This window comes from Haliotis cracherodii, unplaced genomic scaffold (assembly GCF_022045235.1).
Source record: "Haliotis cracherodii isolate W230 unplaced genomic scaffold, xgHalCrac1.p SCAF_15, whole genome shotgun sequence".
In the NCBI taxonomy this organism is placed as follows: Eukaryota; Metazoa; Mollusca; class Gastropoda; order Lepetellida; family Haliotidae; genus Haliotis; species Haliotis cracherodii.
The window spans coordinates 33,302,912-33,320,147 of record NW_027266270.1 but is presented as its reverse complement, the minus strand read 5'-3'; the positions used below and the strand labels follow the sequence as shown (position 1 = coordinate 33,320,147).

The window sequence follows — 17,236 nt, the reverse complement described above, 5'->3', positions numbered from 1 at the left end:
ATAATCACAATGCTACTAACATGGCCGCTAATGGCAACGCTACTGCCCTGGTCATAATCACAATTCTACTAACATGGCCGCTAATGGCAATGCTACTGGCCTGGTCATAATCACAATGCTACTAACACGGCCGCTAAAGGCAATGCTACTGCCCTGGTCATAATCACAATGCTACTAACATGGCCTCTAATGGCAACGCTACTGCCCTGGTCATAATCACAATGCTACTAACATGGCCTCTGATGGCAACGCTACTGCCCTGGTCATAATCACAATGCTACTAACATGGCCGCTAATGGCAATGCTACTGCCCTGGTCATAATCACAATGCTACTAACATGGCCGCTAATGGCAATGCTACTGCCCTGGTCATAATCACAATGCTACTAACATGGCCTCTAATGGCAACGCTACTGCCCTAGTCATAATCACAATGCTACTAACATGGCCGCTAATAGCAATGCTACTGCCCTGGTCATAATCACAATGCTACTAACATGGCCGCTAATGGCAACGCTACTGCCCTGGTCATAATCACAATGCTACTAACATGGCCGCTAATGGCAATGCTACTGCCCTGGTCATAATCACAATGCTACTAACATGGCCGCTAATGGCAATGCTACTGGCCTGGTCATAATCACAATGCTACTAACATGGATGCTGTGGACCTGTTTTACCACAACAACTCTACTAACCTGGACTCCAATGGTGACGGTGTAGGGCTGACAGCAGCTCCTAGAGGGGCCCATCTCTCTGCAGGTCGGTCATAGTTTTGCTCATCAAAACTGTCATAGTCAGTAGTGTCCTCAGTGACAACACTCGTCTCCTGCATCATCTTGCTGGGGAGGGGGATTTCGAGATCTGACCAAAAAAAAAGTATCTTGATGAACATGATGAAAGCTGTCACAGTAACCTACACACAACTGGAATAAAGTTGATCACCACATGGGTTTGAGGAGTAAGGATTTGGACTGAATACAAATTGAGTAAGCAGGCTTTCAACCTGCACACACTATTTCAATCATGCAATATCAATCAGTGGAAGAATTGGTCTTCAGGAACCCAAGCTTGTGATAAGAACTGACTAACGGGATTGGGTGGTCAGGCTTGCTAACTTGGTTGATGCATGTCATTGTGCACAAATTGCCTTGATCATAACTCATCATGTCCGTCACAGGATTGTCTGGTTCAGACTCAATTATTTACAGACCTCCATCATATAGCTGGAATATTGCAGAGAGTGCGTTAAACAACAAACAAACAAAATATCAACCCCCTAAATATTTTTTTTTAACACTTCATCATTAATTACTGAAAGGGAAAAAGGCTTCTAGCACATGATCAACCATATTCATTTGATCAAACAGCCTATTCAATTGCTCTATAACTGATCAGGCTTGACAAGTCCAATCATAGCTAGTATGATGGGAGCCTGTTCAGATTAAATATTAATGACCCTGACCTGTATAGTATATGCTACAAGACCCAACAATATACTGGCCACTAAGTGGGACCAGCTGGTCTAATGGAAATCATTTCTGTCTGTCAACAGGAATGTTCAATAGTCTGAACTTCAGACTATCATAATGAAAGTATTCACAAGGGCCACGGTCCACTCCGACATACACAATATCTACAAATACTGGCTGTAGTATTGATTCAGACAAAGACAGACCTAAGGACAGATTGTGTTGTCTACAATAAATTGACATTTACATAGCTATATCAAATGTATCCCGATTTCTATACCTTTGTCTGTCTACCCACATCACTGCACATGAAGCAGAAGAACCCTTATAGTGAAATACAGAAACGGATGTAATATTGAAACTCAAAATTGATCAAACAGTCCAAAATAATTTATCTGATGCTTAACCATAACCTGAACAGCCACAGTTGACATTCAGCCTTATCCATATAGGGGCGAGCGATAGTCTGGTGGTTCTGACACCCATATGTTTGAATAAAGGTAAAATTTGAGTCAACTTCAGTGAATGCATGACCAGACTGTCTCATACGTGTATCTAAATATGTTTTGCCATAGCTACAGTCAAAATTTCCCCAATCAGACTGTTTGTACCTATCTCTTGTATGGTACCTGGGTAGTAAATTTGAAGTCATCCCAGCCCTAGTTGACATGCTGCAGATTTGGGTATGATTCCTGACATAGGTATTGACACGGGTATAATGTCAGGTATTTACCCAGAATCGGAAACTAAAAGCCTCAGCACGCAAATTGGTAAAATATTGTTATTTTGTTCAAAATTAGGATTTCTTTAGGTTCCGATTTTCCTAAGTTCATAGGCATTTTAGCACTGTATTTATATAAAGGTAAGCATGAAAACCTCTTTGTATTTAGTTACACATATTAACATAAATCGGGAAATGTTTCCTTCTGATTTGGGAATAACAGTTGCTGCAGGTCCTGATAAATCCCCGACTGTGAACATCCTTCTTGGTTCCACGGCCCTGATATGGCTGTAGTAAGGCAAAAACTCACTCAGATACCCAACTCACATTCTCATTCATTTTACATTAATGTATTTCCTTGATTAAACAAGTAGGCAAATATTTCTTGCAGACACTCTTTCGCCCAGCGTTTGGTCGCAAAGTCAACCCTGTACAAGGGACAATTGAAACTAATTTGTTCTACCTGAACTTCCAACGAAGCTGTTAATTACACCCTGATGGTAGATTACAAATAATTTTCTAATGTTCATCTGATCCCATTATTGGTTGTTATATCCTATTTTGTTTCAATTTCGATTTGGCAGATCATAAAATGATCGTAATATATTGTAGTTATTGGCCTTAAGCGATATTACCCATTTAACCACATTAAATGAGAACATCCGTACAAATAGTACTTTTAGTCACTTTTAGACACACATACTACTGGAATTGTATCTAATGATTGTGGAGAGAAGAAATGGGGTTTAACATTGCATTATAAGATTATTGTACTAAAGATAATAGTGCAAGCCTACTGAGATACCATGCTGCAGTTTAACATTGATAGCCCACTCAGACACCGTATACTGACTTCAAGAAAGACCAGTTCTTGTTTTATGCCCTTAATGCCAAGTGCAAGGCAGGGAACAAATCCAGTACTATTTAACTTCTATTGGTATGCTGTGGCTGGGAATCTAACCATCGACCATCCTATCCCCAGGCTGACCCTCTCTCCACGGAGGCAGTCTCTAAAGATGGTAATGTTACATCCCATATGCATAAGTGAGTGAGTGAGTGAGTGAGTGAGTGAGTGAGTGAGTGAGTGAGTGAGTGAGTGAGTGAGTGAGTTTTAATGCAGCTTTTAACAATATTCCAGTTATATTACTGCCTGTCAGCTTAATGTGGGAGGAAAGCCCAAAGTGATGCAGGTCTCAAGCATTTACCACATCGGTGAAATCCATGAGACAGGTATGATGCTGACAAACCTAGAAACATAATCAGGGCAACACCAGGAACTGAACCCACAAACATAGCTTTCTGGCATGCCCAATGGATGCAACTCTGCACAGTGAATAGCGGCACCTTAGACGACAGGGCCACATGTGCCCCCGCATAGGCAATGAAGACAGGAGTGGGCGGCAGTAATAATTCACACCATTCAATAAATGGGTCACCATATCAGACTTCTTATCATTATATTGAAACCATGCATAATCATGATAATTATAGGAATAATCTACTGACGTGGCATGTTTAATTCCCGACTGCATACATTTACCACTCTCTACTGGTGCTGTAGCTGACACCAGTACATGGTGTAGGCAGACGGTGAGGTCCCTGTGACTGACAGATGGTGTCCACTGTACAACGCTGTGATCACACTTGACATGATCCAGTTGTCACTTTCCATAACAACCATTATTAGCATAGATAAAGTCACAAACTGATAAAGCCAACATAACCCTTATAGGAGCATTGTAGTCCGGCAGTGTAACAATTCTGCATGGATCACAATAGGATTTGCCATAATACATTTTTTTCAATTTACGTGTCAACTAATCTTACAGTATTTACACAATATATTCACAAAACTGACACATTAATCATTTAATTTAAGCCAATTACAGGAATTTTTTTTAAAATAATTAAAGAAATATAAACCATCACTACCAACTACCTTGACCACAAAATTAAAAAAAATAATTATATAATCTTAACCATAGCTCAACATGAACAAAGTCAAAAGCTGATGGGCATAAACCCATAATAATAATTATAACCCATATTAATCATATGCAACCAATGGACTTAGTTAACCAAAACAAACAAAATCCTTACCACAAACTATCTCAGAGTCACATACAATGAGGGTCTTCAAATCCTAAGCCAGATTACGGATCTGCCCGATATAGACAATAACACGTAGGATGTTTTCAAATCAAACCCCAGATAAGCAGCTGTGCACACCTTAACCCCAGACAAGGACACAGGGAGCCCAAGATCTGGGCAACAGCAGGCTTAAAACACATGCACTATGCATGCTATATACATATCCAGTTTACAGTAATTGCCACACTCCACACAAGATCTTCGATCAATATTGTATATATATCTGCAGGCTTACATTACTTCCCAGATGGGACCTTCACAGTCATAAATCAAACTCATGGGGATAAATTCAATTTATTCAAGGTCTGCAAGTGTGGTATTGATCATAACTTGTGTTGATATTTTCATAGGTGTTAATGACTTTCTCCACCTTGATGTACTATTATAGGTTACTTATAGTGAAACTTGAAACAGGCCAGCCTTTTGGGTGTGCTGTTGTTTGATTACTGAATGCTTGAGGTTGACATGGAGGCTATATCATCTTCAACACCAGACCAACTGAAGTACTTGTTCTCCATCCTAGTATAGAGTGTGTGAATGCCAACAATTTCAATTATGTCAGCTTATCACAACAGCCTTAATTCATATTGACCAACTGACGGATGTAAACCTATTCATATTGACCAACTGACGGATGTAAACCTTGATCAGTCTCCATCCATTAGACCATCCACAAAATGTTCTCAAGGATCAGAGGAATGAATATGTTGCCTAGAGTTCTTTACGGGTGTTGTTTGTTTTTCTTCTGATTGGAAACAGTAATCTGGTAAAAACTTGATGACCTATAGAACAATAATTCTCTGCAGTTAGCCTGCATTAATATTTCTTTTATATTAATTGGTAAATATTGAAGTTGCAGAATCAGAATGAAAAATATTTATTTTGAATATCATTAGATCACTATTAAGAGTAGCAAAAAACTACTTGTTCAGGACAATTAGAGATCAACTAGGACCAGAAATTATAGCATTATGATGACATCACGCTATTGTTGATTCTGATCCAGGAATTCACTGGCCATCATGAACAAAATTATGAACAAAACTGATGCAATATAATTATAGGTCATTATGCAAAATTATAGAAAATATATATATATATGAACCATAACATGGTTTAAGTTGGAGAAACCTCCTGAAGTAGAGTCAATGCAAAAACGTAAAACTAAACATTAATATGATTAAAGCCACTTCACTATGAGTGAAGTCCATAACATTAGTTGTTCCTATAATATATAAGTAATTGTTTACTCCAATTTGGGATATTAATACTGACATTTGTTACAGATCTGGAGCTGAATCGGCCTCTGAGCAGGTCTAGATAAATCTATGTAGTGTGTATCTTGATACTTTAACAAGTATAAGGTATTGTCATGTATATGATTTTATTAATTAAAAACACTTAAAGGCCAGATACCTGTTATGCAGTGAATGTATTACAGGCCTAAAGACATTACATTTACCAATATCTATTCATACACCACCAATTGCAAAGACAAGAATTCTTTATTGTTTCAAAATCATAACATCAATCCTAGTCACTAAGAGGCTGCCTTTCTCATGACCCAATCACAATTAGACCTGGAAATACAATTGATAGGGCCTTAAATATGTCAACAGTCATTTAGAAATAGTCTCTTTTGTAAATGATAAAGAGCAATAGGGTCTATGTTGACCCGATCATTTGTCAAAGTTTGTGGAAAAGCTTTTAGAATTAACTATGAATGACCTTTCTCCTGAAGTTAATCCAGTGCCAAGATCCTTTTAAAACATCAACTGACTGTGCAAGTCAGGTTAAAACGAGTGCTGTAGAGCTTAAGGCTGCTTTCTAATTGGCTGATGTCGACTTCTTGTTTCAAAATCATAACATCAATCCTAGTCACTAAGAGGCTGCCTTTCTCATGACCCAATCACAATTAGACCTGGAAATACAATTGATAGGGCCTTAAATATGTCAACAGTCATTTAGAAATAGTCTCTTGAGTTGAGTTTTTGTAAATGATAAAGAGCAATAGGTTCTATGGTGACCCGATCATTTGTCAAAGTTTGTGGAAAAGCTTTTAGAATTAACTATGAATTACCTTTCTCCTTAAGTTAATCCAGTGCCAAGATCCTCTTAAAACATATGAACTGACTGTGCAAGTCTCCACAGTAGTCAACTGCTGCAATTGAAATATGCTCACTCTTTCATACCATGTCATGAAATGATTCAACATAATTTTAATCAGTTATCCTGTTGATCATGGTAAAAAGAAGTACAGCCCTGTCCAACATGTTTCTTCACCAAAAAGCTACAGCGATTTATCAAGATATCCCAAGAGGCCTGCATTTTTCAACTGCAGGTTTACAGCAAATTCTACAAAAATTTCCAAATTGAAAATCAAAATCTCCCAGTCAAGGTTATTATAATTCAGTATGCCATGGGTATTAATTCTTTGATGGGCATTTAGAAGTTGGAAGAACATAATTATAAGCAACCGTTTTATGGAAGGACCAAGGAGTAGCCCTGAAACATTGTTACAAAGAATAAAGAAATTACTGTCCATAAAAATGTGTCATCATGGTCATGTAGCCAAAGGTATTGTTTTAGTTTTGCCAGGGTGATTCGTAGTCTCAGGATCATTATCAATGAGAAAATGGTTTTACAGTACACCAATTTTAGTTTGTAAAAACTGCAGTTCGTTATATACATTTCGACCGTCAGACATTTTCATGATCTTGGATCAAGTCACATGACCACATCCTGTTACGCGACAAATAATGATTAAAAGTGTGCACTGTATATGTGACTGCCACTTGTCAGTGATAGACTCTCACTGCTTGATGATTGACTCAAAGTGGATTAAGGGATACCGTATTCATCAGCAGAGATCATCTGAGGCTTAATGTTGATGTCTAAAGCTTTCTACTTTATGTGTGTCTGTCATCGTAAGTTTATCAATACTGAATTTCCTCACTCTAGTCGTCTTCACACTTTATAGACAGAATATATCCACTTGATGGGCTCTAGCCTAATCACTGTGTTACTATTGCTAACTGAATGTGTAAATTGAGAACAAGGTGTCCGTACACAACCAGTCAATCACTCGCCTTCAATTGTTTGTTTATGGCCATTTTATTAGGTTGATTGGTGACACGTGAGCAGTTCAGAGATTAACTGTTATTATAAACATAAACACTGTCGTTGACAGAGTCCACACGGGACCACAAAGTGAAAAGCGTTAGCTGAAAGTGAGTTTGCTAAATCCGTTATTTTGTTATAAGCTTGTTCGTTATATTCATAAATTGTATATGATAGAATATACAACAAACAGAGCCCCAGATAAATTTTTGAGCAATTCAGTTTTTACTCTAGGGTTTTTATTTTAATTGAGTTATTACATTTTCTCATTCATCTATTCATCACTCTGTTGGATTTTTCCCAAAATTAGTGAACATTGTAAGATTAAAAAAAATATGAAATAATGCTTTAGATGTATATAACTATAATAAATATATAGGCTTGACTCAGACAGTAAATTAGCTCGTAATTGTGTTTTGGTAAATAGCTTCATTGTGTATTTACGCATGCTGTTTTGATACATTTTTTGAGTTTTTCAATAAATGCATGTGTTTCTGTATGTAAGTTAATTGAAAGTAATTGGGTTTTGAATATGGGGGGTATTTTACGCAAATACGCCGCTTATCTGTTGCTCTGAACAAATGGCCGGGACCAAAATAATAGTTTGTTATACAAACACCAAATAAATTACTTTCCCCCAATTGTGTCGGTCATTTTAGCCACAGGCACATCCCTGGTTTATCATGTTCATTATGCACTGATAATGATGTGAAGTGTTCAAGCAACTTCGTCTAATCATTCTAATGCTGATATCTGCAAATTCAAGGAATCATGAATAAAATTGTAACCAAGGTAAACACAGATGTTAAATGTATTAAAAGGTTTCATGGAATTAAATCTAAAACCCAAGATAATCCATATTCAGGATGCGGATGGATATTTTCCTTTTCAGCTAAAACTTTTTTGCAATGGAGCGTGGTCTATAATATGGGGGGGGGTTTAAGGGGGAAGCCATCAAATCTTAAGAAATTTGTGGTCACCATAATTCGTATAAATTTGTGGATCCGCGGAAGATTCTCACATCGGCATATCTCTCATTTACAATTCAGCATGGAATATCGAGGAGCCAGTTACCACAAATCTTTTGATCCAATACAACACTATAGTAAATATAGTACAAGGTGTGACGTACATTCACAACATCCACAATAACTCTGAGCAATGCTCCTCCAGAATTAGGCTGACCAGGTGTTATATTACTGCTAATTGACACCATGAAACAGCTGTCTCAAACAGATTATATCCAAGCTGTGACACAGAATAATCCATGGTTTGCCTACTCACACAACAGGTTTCAGCTGATCAGTGTGGTTTCTCAGATAGCTAGTCGACAAGACTTCCTCACAATATCGGCCTGCAACATTAGCCACTTATACGTCAGAATGCTAGGCCTAGTTAATTTTCATTCCAATCTCATTAAAATCAGATCTTAGTTCTGGCTATCGCCAAACAAAGATCTGAAATGTCTGAGGACATCCCATTACGAGTCACGTCAGAACGACCTTTCATCCGACCAATCAAAGCGTTGCTTACGGGATCATGAAAGTGACAGTTGGAAATCGTTAACACAGGGTATTCTGAAGGACAGTTAAGCCCCGTAGGACTGATTCTGTCAAAATTATAGTCTATCTCTCACTTCCGTGGGATAAACATTTGAATGGAGGCGGCGTTGCACAGAATGTGGGAAGCAGTGCCATACAATCACAACCATATATTAGACATTCCGGAACGTTCGTTTGTTCAGTTTTCAAAATTTTAATCGAGAACTGTGTCAACATATTTTTCAAGCATAGTCTGAAATGGAAGTCGCCAGGTTAAAACAAGTGCTGTCAAGCTAGAGAAAGCTGCTTTCTAATTGGCTGATGTTGACTTCTTGTTAGACATTTCAGTGGTCGGTCAAAGTTCGCTAAAGGTCGTTCTGACGTGACCCGCAATGGGATGTCCTCAGATCTTTGTTTAGCGGTAGCGAGAACTTAGATCTGATTTTCATTCAGTTTCATTCAGTAACTGTATGGATCTGATTTATAAAACAATGAAGTCAACATATACGCTGATGATATACGCAAGATCAGTACTGTAGATAAATACATGACACATAAGTGAGGAGAAGTGAATATAAATATCAGGGGAGGCGATATATATGTTGCAGTAGGTACTGATAACAAATCTGTTGCTATGACATTGTGTAGTGCCACACTCAGCAATATTCCAGCTGTATGATGACAGCCTGCAAACAACCGAGGCTGAACCAGTCAATCCATAGATTGATATTGTGAGCAACAATCCATGCCAATGGGGTACGATGACACACAATCAACCAAGTTATCTAACCTGACCATCTGATCCATTATGTCGCTTCTTACAACCAGCATAGGATGCTGTGGACCTTTTCTAACCTAGAATCCCCACAATGAGTATATTCAGTTTGAGGCACGGGTGGCCCAGTCGTCTAAGGCACTGTGATTTGCAGTGCAGAATGGCGTCCCTTTGGGCACGTCAGAAACCTTTGATTATGGGTTCAAATCCTGGTTTGCCCCGATTATGTTTCTAGGTTTGTCAGCACCATACCTGTCCTCGTGGGTTTCACCCAAGTGGTAAACATCTGAGACCTGCATCACTTCGGGCTTTCCTGACACGCTGCGATATAACTGGAATACTGTTAAAAGCGGCATTAAACCCAACTCACTCACTCACTATCATCCAGCTACATCATGCATTTGCTTAGGATACACTAAATCCAGTTATGAGCATATGATATAGAAACTGAAATCAACAAATCTGCAGTGGAAATATATATCCAGCCTTGTGCAAGCCATATGAATCCAGTCCAGTGTATGAAAGAAGATGTAGAGTTGAATCCATCACACAGGTTAAATCCAGCTGGAGCAATGGCTATACTTACATAAGTTGAAGCACACATAGTACCATGTCCAATCGCAAGCATCAGAATATAAAGAAAACTAACCAGCAGACAACTCCAGTGGGAGTATTCATCAATCCTCACCCAGTCTACACATCAACCAGAGTATAACTGGCAATAACTGCCTGTATGCCCCAGCACACTACAACAACAGTGGCCCAGCCCTGCCTTGAGTGACGTTGCTTCACTACAGTATAAATGATAAGAAGTCCTGGAGAGACTCGCCCACAACAAACACCATGGTTCTAGCCTTATCTGCGTCCTGCTGGCTATGTCAGCAGCTTAACTCTGGGGGACAGGTGGGAACAGAAGGCTACCACAAACTGTTACCTCCATTACATAATTTGAATACATTATTGACAATATTGAGTTTTTAATGAGATTTGAATTCAAACGCTTCAAAGTAGTATTTCTTTCTATGCGGTACAAATAGTTAAAACCAAAAAGTTACATGCAAATTCTTGATACTTAAAAAGAAATAAGAACTGTGAATATACATTTAATGCATTGCATATCTGTACCACTAATTTTGTAAACAGCTGCGCTTTTAACGATTTACCCAGAGTACAGATCCAGTATATATTTGATTTAGCTTAGTAAAAAAAGACTGTAAGAATCCATTAAAATCAAATCATAATGGTTACAACTAAGCATGAGATATTGTAAGCCATGTCAACATAGCCAACAGATGTTTGCTCTACCAGGATGAAAACTTTTGGGCACAAATTTCTACATCATTAGAACTGTCAATTGTGCTGAACCAGTTGTGGAATCACTTCAAACACATAAGCTTAGTCATGTGACATATGATTTTGTAAAAAACATGCATTTTCACAAAGAGATTTAAAACATTAATTTTTAAAATATTTCGATTATCGTAATATAGTTTCCAGGGCTATATGTAGGCTTAAAAATTGTATTCCAATATATTGCAATACACATATCAATACTGCAATACATACTGCAATATATTGGGAGCTTAAGTGTTTGACAGTGATTGACTCTGATTGTACCTACAGATCCTATTTTCTACATACTAAAGAATACAAGGTCAGTCTCCGAGAGAAAATCACTTCCACGTTTCGGCTGTTTCATAAGTGAATGAATTTCTGTGAAGATTATAGGTTAAACTATACAAATAATAAATAAAGTTGTTCTATATACATACCCAATATACTGGAACACAGAAAATTGTTGCAATATTTATCCTTTGAAAAACGTATTGCAGAATACTGGTACACTAGAATACCGGTATCACAGAGCAGTAGTAACAGTTAACCATATTAACATGAAAAGAATTTAGTTCAATTACTCACACCTTATCACTTTGAGCAGGTTCAGCCAGACGAATCTATTTTAGCATCTCAAATAAGCTAAAATATCTCAGTGACTAGAGTTGGAGATAAAAGTCATGTGTCCTTGTCAATTTTAGGGATCCCCAAATTCAAATACCACATGTATTACAGCCAAGTTCAGTTGAAACACTGTTTATCAAACTCCCAGCACCTAAAACACGCAACATGTACCTCACGAAACAATTACCTGCTGCAAGTATGATGTGGATGAGGCAAAACTTCCTTCAGACATAAAAAAATCAAATATTTTCAAGCAAGAATTGAAATTATTCACAACATGAAGAATGTCAAAGGGTGTGGAACATGGGAGTCAACACATAACACTCGACTCCAACTGAACGAAGATGATAATCACTGTGCAAGCTAATTGTTTCAACACGCACATTTCACCTGGTGAGTTCCCTGTAGGTTTTGTCAATATCACACCTGTCTCCTGCTGGGACTCTGATTTATCTACACAACAAGACGGGCATGCTTTTCACATGACACACCCCATCACAGTTGATCATTTTTATGTCAATCCTTATGCTATAGTTGCTGGCACTAACATAGCACCTCAGGCAAACTGCAAGTCTCCATCAACATTTCTTTTTTATAAGCCCCTTGGGAAGATGAAGTAAACTGACATACTCAGCATATCCTCTAAATCAGCATGAAGTCTACACACCTGTTGATGATGTCACAGCACAGCTGGTGTTCTTGGTCTCCCATGCAGTTACTACCTTTAGGCCATAATAAATCAATTACCTTTTTGTTATTTGCTGTTAATCCCAGTCCACCTCACTAATAAACACATATCACCCAGTCTGACACTACCTGCCTCACACTATTGTCTCCAGTACCTACAGACTGTCCCTGTGTGAAGGCCTTCATTCTTTATTTGATGAAATACACAGTATTAGTTCTACCAAACATTTGTGAACCAAATTTGTTGACAGTCAATATGGAGATGTCTTTGGCAGCCTCATGAGTGTGTCACTTGTGCCAAATCCATTTGATTTTTGCAATGAATATGTTTAAATAAACAGTTTGTGAAACATTTGTCTTCAACAAATGTATATATCTTTATATGTATGTATGTGTGTGTGTTAGTGTTAGTGTGAGTGAGTGAGTATGGTTTTACACCGCTTTTAGCAATATTCCAGCAATATCAGGGCGGGGGACACCCGAAATGGGCTTCACACATTGTACCCATGTCGGGAATCGAACCCGGGTCTTCGGCGTGACGAGCGAACGCTTTAACCACTAGGCTACCCGACCGCCCTGTATGTATGTATGTATGTATGTATGTATGTATGTATGTATGTATGTAATGTATGTATGTATGTATGTATGTATGTATGTATGTATGTATGTATGTATGTATGTATTGTGGGTTTATCTGACTTTACAACATAAAACAAATTTTCACAGGGAAGCATTAATTACAGGTGTATTTAGGAATTTGAATGATGTGTGTATTTTTACAAAAGTTAACTATGTTGATAAAGGAACACGCTTATAACGAACTGACGGGTATAATGAACTGTCTTTCTGGTCCTGGACAGTTGCATTATATTTTATCACAACAAAATGATGGACATAACAAACACGCTTATAACTAACTAACAGATATAGCAAACTCGCTTTGTGGTCCCATGTATACAGTGTTATGACAATGTTTATGCTTAAAACAAACTGTTAATCTCTGAGCAGCTCACAAGTCACCAATCAGCCAATTACATATACAAAAAAACTGTGGCCGCATGTTTGTTCAAAGCTGCAATTAACAATTGAATGCAAGTGATTAACTGGATTAAGTTATGACACCTTGTCCTCAATTTACAATAGTGAAACAGTGATTTGGCTATAGCCTTCTGAAGTGGATATATGCTTCAAATGTGACGACTACAGTGAGGAGCTTCAGTCAAAATGCATATAATGAACTATGTTTTTATTCAACCAAAATTAGTTTAAAACTTTAGTTCTGCACTGGAAACGGAAAAAAACATGGTTTTCATCATGAAAACAAAACAAAAAAAGAAGAGAAAAGAACTTCCAAACCATCAAAAGGCACCAGTTCCCAAATAGACTTATCAATATCGAAAGTTCTAACAAGAATATTTAAAGGTTTGAGAGTTCTGCTCCGGAAACAGAAAATGGGCGGATGGATGGACATGCTGATCACTACACACCACCCCATCTCCGTTTTACAACTGGGAGAAGAAAAATATGATTGAAATTAAAAATCAGAGTAGCATTGCCGATTTTATGCAAAATCAAAATGTACACACTAGTTTTTTTACGTTTATAGCTCCATAATCGCAAACATTTGTTGAAGTCTAAGTCATAAAAAAATATGTCAACAATAATATATCTTCGCAGACTGTTCATTTAATCATTAACACAAAAAAAACCGATATGAAATCAGAGACATCGTTCACCACAATAATATGACATTCTATTATCAACCAGTCAGGAAACTGTCATCTGCTAGTTGGCATGGCCTACATTATTTTGGTTTACGTCCAACATAACCATATTTAAATATGTGCATTTGTTTAAATATATATATTCTGCTTAACATGCTTAAGTGTGATGCTGTTTCTATGGTTACGGACTTGAAATGACACTTTGGGCACTGATATTCACAAAAACAAGAAACAAAACTGATTTGTCATATTCCAGACATACGTCACTTCCTGAACCATTTATACAGAGATTGTGAGGGTGCTTTTGTCAGCTGAGGTTTATAAGATCAAAATTATATTTGCTAGGCTAGACTAGTGTCTCAAGCCAAAGATTGGTACCTATATTTTCACATTTGACTGTCTATTTATCAAAGCTGTTCAACATATGTCGATATTTGAGATTAGGACCTAAGATAAATATTGTCCTTTCATATGCAAGCAGGAGTGTTTTCAGCAATGGTCAGGAGCGATGTAGGGCATTGTTGGCATACCTGTTAGTATACTGCATTATGTATTTCAAACAATATAAAGAAAAAATGAAATATTTCCAATGTCTAGCAAAATTCATCAGCATGATCAGTATGCATGGCATGAAATCAACTTTATGATCATTGATATGAATAATATACATATTAATAATTCATTTATGAAATATCATATTTAACAAAATTTGAAAGAGTATATAATATTATAAGTAAGAGTGTTAGCAAATAAGTGGGCTTCTGATATCCTTGAGAATATTTGCTGTACTCTGTGTATGAATTTAGGCACATAACATGCTAAATCTGTAATTCTTAACATTAGGGTTACAACAAAGACCCCTTGGCTTTCATTGTGTTTATTTCTAATTTAGAACACTGGTGTAATCTGGTAATAATTGTTATCACAGCTTACTGTTTGACACAGCTAATAATGGCATGGCTTCAATTTTTATATTGACTGAATAGATAGCTGAGTCACTTGTACTGTAGATAATAGCTAAACTCTCACCCTTAAACTTCTGCTCCGTGGTCAAGTGGTAGAGCGTCCGCCTGGAGAGCGGAAGGTTCGGGTTTCGATCCCCAGCCGCATCATACCAAAAGACGTTAAAAAATGGTACTTGTTGTTACCCTGTCTGGCCCTCGGCATTAAGTGGCTAAAACAAGGACTGGTCGGCCCCGAGTCAGTATACTGTGTCTGAGTGGGGTATTCATATTAAACTGTGGCATGGTATCTCAGTGAGCTAGCACTATAAATCGGCCTCAGTTCGGAATAGTAGAAGCAGCTACACACGCAAACACGTGCATGCATGTCGCTATATAAGTGCAATAATCTTGGAAGCGAAGTTAAACCCAATTTCACCTCACCTCACCTTAAACTTCTGACAAATGAATGATCTATTCCTGTGAGACTACAGCCCATTAGTATGACACTAGAGCCTATTCCTGTGAGACTATAACATATTCCTGTGAGACTACAGCCCATTAGTATGACACTACAGCCCATTCCTGTGACACTACAACATATTCCTGTGAGACTACAGCTCATTCCTGTGAGACTACAGCACATTCCTGTGATACTACAGACCATTCCTGCAACTACAGCCCATTCCTGACACTACAGCCCATTCCTGCAAATACAGCCCATTCCTGACACCATGCCCAATTCTTGACACAACAGCCTATTACTGTGAAACTACAGCCCATTCCTGCAACTACAGCCCATTCCTGCAACTACAGCCCATTCCTGACACTACGGCCCACTCCTGACACTACAGCACAACTGCATCACAGCAGCCTAGAATACCACCACTAGAATACCACCTAAATTCCCAATTTAAGTAAGTAGAATACCACCAGACCTGGATCAGACAAACCATTGGTTGGTCGTACAACATGGCTGCAAGCTGAGAGGGAAACCATTGCATTTACCCAACCCATAACCATGACAACTCATAGTACGTAGGCATAGTAGTCAGAATCATATCCAAAGGAATACCATTACCGGTTGTCATGACAACTGCCTTTACACGTTCTAGGAAGCAAATATTTCACATATGTTTTACTGTATATATTATCTAGAGCAAAATAAATGGTATGAATGTCATTCATGATAGAAATTGCATTGACAGGTCTAAATTAAAAAACAAAAAATAAATTTGCAGATGTTGCACACACAAAATATCACACTTCATACCACTTCAGCAAGTTTAGTTAATAATTGCCATGCATGTTATTTTTTAAGAACGGTAAAATTAGACCAATACAGAAATGTATAATGGCCATCTTCATGCATGACTATTCATGATAATTATGATGGTCTGCAATAAGAAAACATGTGACTATTGCAGGTGATTGCTTAAAGGGCAAGTTCACACGGAAATGAACCATTTTTTCTTGTACTTTTTCCACATTAAAAGTGTTAACATAGAAGTATCATAGACAAAAATATAAAAACATCATATTTAATTAACATATTTATTGCACTAAAACGATTTATATTTTTCACATTTACCAAGTGTTCTATTTCCATAACAAAAACACCATGGCTTATGCCCCTTGCAATATGACGTCATTGGTGCCAATTGATAAACATTATGACGTCATCATGCTTTGTTAGAGCCGCTTCACGTGGTGTAGGTACAGTTTTGTGATTCTAGCATCTCAGATGCCAGCCAAAATTGTGTTATGCTGAGTCACCACTGCGCCGGAGTGTGTCGTAGACCATGTTGTTTTACCGCAAACTGGTCCTTGATATCTTTTGCGTTGAGAATAGACAGGGACCCAGTTGAATTGGCACCAATTACGTCATAATCTAAGGGGGATAACTCAGGCCTATTTCGCTCGTAAAACGAAGGCCTCATAACGGCATATCACTTTCACACTATTGTGAGCTTCCTACTTTCACTTTGAAAAAAAAATGAGTGTATATTTTCAAACACAGATACTAACTAATTCTAAAATTGCGTTTTGTTTAGAAAAAGAAAGAAAGTGATTTTTGCGTGTACACTTCCCCTTTAAATGACAACAGTAATCAGCATGGTCAGTTGTGAGTGTCTGAGAGTGTGA

The 17,236-nt window shown here is 37.7% G+C and overlaps 1 protein-coding gene across 1 annotated transcript in view; it reads right to left on the bottom strand.

The window, feature by feature from the left end:
- The window catches only part of LOC139462532 (RUN domain-containing protein 1-like), a 42,508-nt gene that overhangs the window by 20,560 nt on the left and 4,712 nt on the right, over positions 1-17,236 (bottom strand). The window contains exon 2 of the mRNA XM_071244320.1: positions 699-864. Within this exon, the coding sequence (XP_071100421.1) occupies positions 699-864 (166 nt within the window). The remainder of the gene's footprint in view (positions 1-698; positions 865-17,236) is intronic.